This window comes from Sinocyclocheilus anshuiensis, unplaced genomic scaffold (assembly GCF_001515605.1).
Source record: "Sinocyclocheilus anshuiensis isolate Anshui unplaced genomic scaffold, SAMN03320099.WGS_v1.1 scaffold2100, whole genome shotgun sequence".
NCBI lineage: Eukaryota > Metazoa > Chordata > Actinopteri > Cypriniformes > Cyprinidae > Sinocyclocheilus > Sinocyclocheilus anshuiensis.
Genome location: NW_015542563.1, coordinates 199,579 through 206,678, shown reverse-complemented (window position 1 = coordinate 206,678; position 7,100 = coordinate 199,579). Strand labels below are relative to the sequence as shown.

Here is a 7,100-nt window from a genome sequence, read left to right as displayed (position 1 = left end):
AAATAATTTTTTCTTGCGCTTGAAACGCGATTTACACCTTTACAAAGCTTCTCTTGCGCATGCAAATTTAATTTACGCTTCCACAACTCTTACCCTGTGTATACAAATCTTTTTGACGTCATTCTACCTATAAATGTGGACTTCCAGAAACCATAAAGCATGTAATAATCAATTGTATGGCATATGAAAGGGAAATAATTCAATTAAAAAACGATTTAATTTCTGTTGGCATAAATTCTTTAACTTTGCAGAATATACTTAACAGTTCTTACAAAGGATATGAAGCTCTGGGTTTTTTTTTTAAAGCAACAAAGTTATATAAGAAATAGAAAAGTAGAGTAGTTCAAAACACGAGCTGCAGTTCCACTTCCGGCCGGCAGGTGGCGAGTCCCCGCCCCTCTCAGTGAAAGCGCTTATAGGCACGTGTCAGTCAGCGTGACGCAGTAAAATCTGGGCTGTTTTGCACAGTAAAAACAGCTCTTTTTGCTAATTAAACGCGACATTAGCGGTCATGGCGCAGAGCATGCTGCTGTACTGGGGCTCCGGCTCTCCGCCGTGCTGGAGAGTCATGATCGCGCTGGAGGAGAAGCAGCTGCAGGGATACAAACACAAACACCTGTCGTTTGACAAGAACGAACACAAGTGTGAAGAAGTGAAAGCTCTCAATCCCAGAGCTCAGGTGCGTTCACATGCATGACAGACTCGTGTCGTGTATGATTTCTTAAGATTGCATTGAGCTTTTACTTTCTGTGCAGCTGTAATTCAGCGACAGAGCAGTTGCCAGAGTCTTGTTTTAATATTGCACTTTTTTTTTCGTTTTATTTGCAGCTTCCGACTTTCAAGCACGGAGACATCGTCGTGAACGAGTCGTTTGCCGCGTGTCTGTATCTGGAGGTAAAACACGAGGGGCGTGGCATGTGACAGAGGGGCGTGGCGACAGACTCGTGTCGTGTATGATTTCTTAAGATTGCATTGAGCTTTTACTTTCTGTGCAGCTGTAATTCAGCGACAGAGCAGTTGCCAGACTCTTGTTTTAATATTGCACTTTTTTTTTTCGTTTTATTTGCAGGTTCCGACTTTCAAGCACGGAGACATCGTCGTGAACGAGTCGTTTGCCGCGTGTCTGTATCTGGAGGTAAAACACGAGGGGCGTGGCATGTGACAGAGGGGCGTGGCATGTGACAGAGGGGCGTGGCGTTACGGGATTCAAATATTTGTAAACCCTTATTCAGTGTCCAGTTGATCGCACACAATTCAAACGTGCTATAATTCTTATAAATCAGAAAATAAGATCAATGCAGCTGTAATCACCTGCCAGAGAGGGTGAAATTAACCGGTCAACTCATTAGTCTAGTTATGATTGACGTTCTGTTACATTTGAATATTATGGAAGCCCGTTTCTGCCACGGAATAAAAAAATAAAATAAAAAGGTAATTGCGACTTTTTTATCTCACAATTCAGACTTTTTTTTCGCAATTCAGAGTTTATATCTCACGATTCTGATTTGCGAGAAAAAAGTCAGAATTGTGAGAAAGTGTCACAATTACTTTTTAACGTTTTTTTTTTATTCTGTGGTGGAAACAAACAAACAAAAACTAGAGAAACAAGTTAATCACTGATTTTTTTTTTCGTGATTATGTATAACAGAGATCCTAAACGGACATAGTAATGGAAAAATATGAGATGAGAGTTAAAATTATATTTAAGTGCTTTTATGTTCTTTCGCAAAACTGGTTCCCCAAGAAAATTAGAATTTTTTTTCTTTGTTAAATTAATAAAATTTGCGTCTTTATCCTTTATTCTGAGAAAACAAACTCAGTCGCGAGATATAAACTCAAATTATAAGAAGAAAAGTCATAATCGTGAGATAAGAAGTCGCAAGTACCCTTTTTATTTTTTATTCCATGGCGGGAAAAAAAGGTTAGAATTACGAGGTGTAAACTCAGAATTGCGAGAAACAAAGTCCGAATTGATATAAAAGTCGCAGTTAACTTTTTAAATGTTTTATATTCCATGGCGGAAATAAGCTCTATTAACATACCGACACATTACTATTGTAACGTGTAAAGAACGTTCTGGGAAAGTTCGTGTGAATCAGGTCTGAGCAGATTCAAACTAATCCACTTGTAAAGCATTGCGTAACTAGCAGTCAGTTAAACCATCAGTCACCTTTATTTCTATAGCGCTTTATACAAAACTGATCGTGTCAAAGCAGCTTTACAGAGTCAAACAGGAAAATAGTTTGTCAATAATGCAAGAAGACAATAACAAAGAGTCATTTCTCCAGCTAAAGTCAGTTCATCAGTCATGATCTGCTTTACAGAAACGCTGAGCATCAACGAGAAAGCAAATGAGTCGCATGTCAGCTGATTTGCGTCATTCGAGAAGACCTCCATACACGTTAGGTCACGTACCAATAAATGTTGTGTTGTGACATGTTTAATAAATGTGCAATTATGTCCTTATTGCTGAAAGTGTTTTATTTCGAACAAAGTAATCAAGAACGGGGAATATTTCAGTGGTTTTGCATTTATTCAAAAAGATACTTTTTGCATGTTTGAAAAAAAACGCAAAAGGTTTACGACTGAATTCAAAATTTCTCGTGAAACCGGTTTTGCGAAAGAACGTAAAAACATTGAAATATAATTTTAACTCGTCTCATTTTTTCATTACTATGTCTATTTAGGGTCTTCGTTATACATAGATATTTTTTCCCACCATAGATTTTTTTTTTTTTATATATATATATATACGATTTTCATTTAAATTAATTTAAAATTTAAGTAATTGCTACACTTCATCTCACAATTCTGACTTTTTTACACAATTCAGAATCATGAAATAAAAACTCAGAATTGCGAGATTAAAAAGTCGCAGTTAACTTTATACATTTTTTTTATTCTATGTCAGAAACAAGCTTCCATAATTAACAGCCCAATGGATTACAGTGGAAATAAAAAAAGTATCGTCTATCAAACTTTGATAAGTGAGTTACAAATAATCACTTTGTACTAGCAAAGGTAAGAGCGTCAAATTAAATATTTTATCCCAGTTAAGAGTAGATATTAATTTTAATCTGTTCCCGTCTTAATTTATTATCAATTCTGATGTTATATATTTAGAATTTATATTGCTTGATGTGGAAAGATTTAGTTCAGTTACACATGGAAATTGTTTACTTTAAGCGTCAATACAAATATCAAAGTAACTTTGAAAACATGTTTATCATGAAAGAGTAGTAATAACTAAAAATGTACATTTTCTGAAGAAAATGAGGAATTTTTTATTTTGTTTTTATTTTTAGCATGCTAGCTAACACTTAGCTAATCGCTATTAGCATGTAGCTATTCAGTGCTAGCATGTTGGAAATCCTGTTTGCTAGCTTTATTCAAAAGAGCCAAGGCACATGTCTATACGATGTTCTGATGCAGAGATATAGATCTTAGTAAATGGTTGCTAGGGTATTGTGTTTGGTTGTTAGGCAGTGGCTTGGCAGCTGCTATTGATGATACTCCATATCATCATTATACTACTACTACTAATAATAATAATAGACAAGTGTGATAGTAATAGTGATGCTTTGCTTCGTAGCACCACTAATAATAGATTTTTTGTAATAAAGTACTAGATCCAGACTCTTCAGTGGAGCCTCATGTCCCAGACTGATGAATGACGAGTGTGTTTTTGGTTTTTTAGAGCGCGTTTAAGTCTCAAGGCACCCGTCTGATCCCAGATGACCCGGTTGAACAAGCGCTCGTCTACCAGCGAGTGTTTGAGACCAACAACCTGCAGCAGAAAATGTGTAAGTGCCCTCAACAGTCAACATACTTCAACCCTACAAACGTACAAGCGTTCAGCTTCAGCTGCTGCTTGTCGTGTCAGATCTAGACTGATTTTGATCAAGTAAGCGTCAGAATAACCACATCTTCTGAGGAGCCTTTATTTCTTCAGCTCTCAATCACTGCATTATATGTTTGGAGCATTTCAATCTCATCTTATTACTGGAGATATAGAGCCACGACTGAGATTTATAGCATTTTATGTTATAAAGATCTCACTGATTTACATTAAAAGCATCGGAATTTCATCATATAAATATCAGCATCTGATGCAAATTCATATTTTTGAGTCTCTGAATAAAACTGAGCTGTTTTTACTACATATTCTCGCTCTATCAGACTATATGAGCCATAAAAGCCTGATGGATCAAATATTATAAACATATGAACTTTCTTTTTCTTTTTTTTTTTTTCTTCAGATGACGTGGCTTTCTATGCGTGGTACGTTCCTGAAGGAGAGAGACATGAATCGGCTCTGAAGAGGAATAAAGAGAGTTTAATCGCCGAGCTCAAACTGTGGGAAGGATACTTGGAGAAGGTTGGGTTTTATTGATATTTATTGATAATATGTGACCCTGGAGCACAAAACCAGTCATAAGGGTCAATTTTGTGAAATTGAGATTTATGCATCATCTGAAAGATGAATAAATGAGCTTTCCATTGATGTATGGTTTGTTAGGATCGGACAATATTTGAAAATCTGGAATCTGAGGGTGCAAAAAAATCTAAATATTGAGAAAATCATCTTTAAAGTTGTTCAAATGAAGTTCTTAGCAATGCATATTACTAATCAAAAATTAAGTTTTGATATATTTACGGTAGGAAATGTACAAAATATCTTCATGGAACATGATCTTTACTTAATATCCTAATGATTTTTGGCATAAAAGAAAAATGTATAATTTTGACCCATACAATGTATTGTTGGCTATTGCTCCAAATATACCCCAGCGACTTGTGCTGCAGGGTGACAAATAAATAAGACGGCAGATAATCATTGTTTTAGGCGGCTGTTGCAAGTAATTGCAGCCTGAAATCTTATCAGTAAAATTATTAGAGTTATGGAGGGAGGGTGAACTTGACCTTTGTTTAGGTCTCCTCATAACTGATAAAGTCCTGACCTTCATTTTTTTTTCCCGTTTTTTTCTGAAATGAATCGCATTACAAAAACGGAATGGATTATGAATGCACATGTTGATTGTAGTGATTGAATTCTTGTCTTTATTCGTAGAGGAGATGCTGTAACTGTATTTGTGGGGATTAAAGTGAACCTTCATTTGTTGAACCTTCTCTAACGATGAGTGATTTGTTCATAGATGGGTAAAGGCTCGTACCTCGCTGGCAAGAACTTCACCATGGCCGATGTGGTTTGTTTCCCCGTCATCGCATATTTCCCACGACTTCAGTGAGTGAATCGCTCTGGATATAAAGCGTTTTTCATTACTGCATGTTTAACCCTCATAATGCATTTGGGTCGGTTTTGACGGAAGAGATACATTAAAAAAAATTAAAAAATGCATAATTTGTATTAAGGGAACAGAACTTTGCAAATGCTTTAAGAAACATGTTATATATATATATACAAACAAAAATGTAACAATGTAAAAAAAATTACAAAAATGTGTATATATATATATATATATATCAAAAATTACCCGAACATGAAACGCGTTATATCTCTGGGAAAAAAATAAAATAATAATATAATTTTATTTTTTTCCCAGAGATATAACACGTTTCATGTTCGGGTCATTTTTGACCCAGGTTTGTATGGAACACCATTAGATGTCAAAAATACCTTCTGTAAAATTATCTATGAAGTTACATTAGTGTCTGTAAAATATACTTAACCTTAGCCATATCTCACACACTTTTGGACTAAATTTTGTATATATGTGAGCCTGCAGCACAAAAGCAGTGTTAAGTCGCTGGGGTATATTTGTAGCAATAGCCAACAATACATTGTATGGGTCAAAATTATAGATTTTTCTTTTATGCCAAAAATCATTAGGATATTAAGTAAAGATCATGTTCCATGAAGATATTTTGTAAATTTCCTACTGTAAATATATCAAAACTTAATTTTTGATTAGCAATATGCATTGCTAAGAACTTCATTTGGACAACTTTAAAGATGATTTTCTCAATATTTTGATTTTTTTGCTCCCTCAGATTCCAGATTTTCAAATAGTTGTATCTCTAATATTGTTCTATCCTAACAAACCATACATCAGTGGAAGCTTATTTATTTTTGATTTTTTTGCTCCCTCAGATTCCAGATTTTCAAATAGTTGTATCTCGGCCAAATATTCAGCTTTCAGATGATGCATAAATCTCAATTTCGAAAAATCGACCCTTATGACTGCTTTTGTGCTCCAGGGTCACACACACACACATACATATATCTATCTATATATACACACACACACTCTCAAAACGTTTTATATTTTCACATTCACTGATATAGTATAAGTTGCTGATATATTATGGGCTTAGTTGAAAAATATTAAGTTATGCCTGTTTTTTTTTTTTTGTAAATTAGGAATCTTTGAATGTGAAAACAGTCTCAGATGTTGAATGCACGGCGAGGGTTAATGATTGATGCTGTGAGGTGAAGGTTCAGATGAGGCTGGTTTAATGTTTGATCTGGTTTCAGCTGTCCTCCGGAGCGTTGTCCCAGACTGATGGAGTACTACGAGATGCTGAAGGACCGTCCCAGTATTAAAGCCAGCTGGCCGCTTGAGTGGCTGGAAAAACCCGAGGGTCAAGACACGCTCAAGAACCTGTGAAGAACGTCTGAACACACCAGCGGCATAAACCCATCACTGTATTCAGTGTCATCTTCAAGTTCAGCTTACTGTATTAAATCACAACCCTTGACTCTGTTCAGTCTTGTTTTGATTTGCCTGACGTTTGACATTTAATCTCGATCATTTATCTTTAACCCAGCGGGCCGCGTTATTTGTGAACTCGGTTTTGAAAATAAAGCTCATTGTGTCTGTAATGATTAATAAAGTTGTATCCTGTTCGGTCCAAATAAAGAAAATATTCACCATCATTACAAGAAATTAATGAAATGTGGTTAAGTTTTATATTTATATATATATATATATATATTTATATATATTTATATATTTATATATTTATATATATTTATTTTTTTAATGTATGTAATATTTTTAGTAATTTTTAGTTTTATTCATCATGAATATTAAGCTTATTTTTCAGTCACAATCATTTATCCATTTTTTTTTTTTGCC

General features: G+C 34.9%; 1 protein-coding gene across 1 annotated transcript; it reads left to right on the top strand.

The window, feature by feature from the left end:
- Positions 1-395: 395 nt before the first annotated feature.
- Positions 396-6,900, top strand: gstr (glutathione S-transferase rho). Its single transcript, XM_016494075.1, has 6 exons — positions 396-679; positions 829-894; positions 3,698-3,803; positions 4,260-4,378; positions 5,157-5,245; positions 6,497-6,900. Exons 1-6 carry the CDS (start codon positions 512-514, stop codon positions 6,627-6,629), a joined length of 681 nt encoding a protein of 226 aa, XP_016349561.1. The 5' UTR covers positions 396-511; the 3' UTR covers positions 6,630-6,900.
- The last annotated feature ends 200 nt before the right edge of the window (positions 6,901-7,100 follow it).

Excerpts from the sequence above, each read along its gene's own strand:
- gstr (XM_016494075.1), top strand. The coding sequence starts at position 512 with ATGGCGCAGAGCATGCTGCTGTACTGGGGCTCCGGCTCTCCGCCGTGC. Across the intron at positions 680-828 it reads CTCTCAATCCCAGAGCTCAG|CTTCCGACTTTCAAGCACGG; the intron begins GTGCGTTCACAT and ends TTTTATTTGCAG. Across the intron at positions 5,246-6,496 it reads GCATATTTCCCACGACTTCA|CTGTCCTCCGGAGCGTTGTC; the intron begins GTGAGTGAATCG and ends ATCTGGTTTCAG.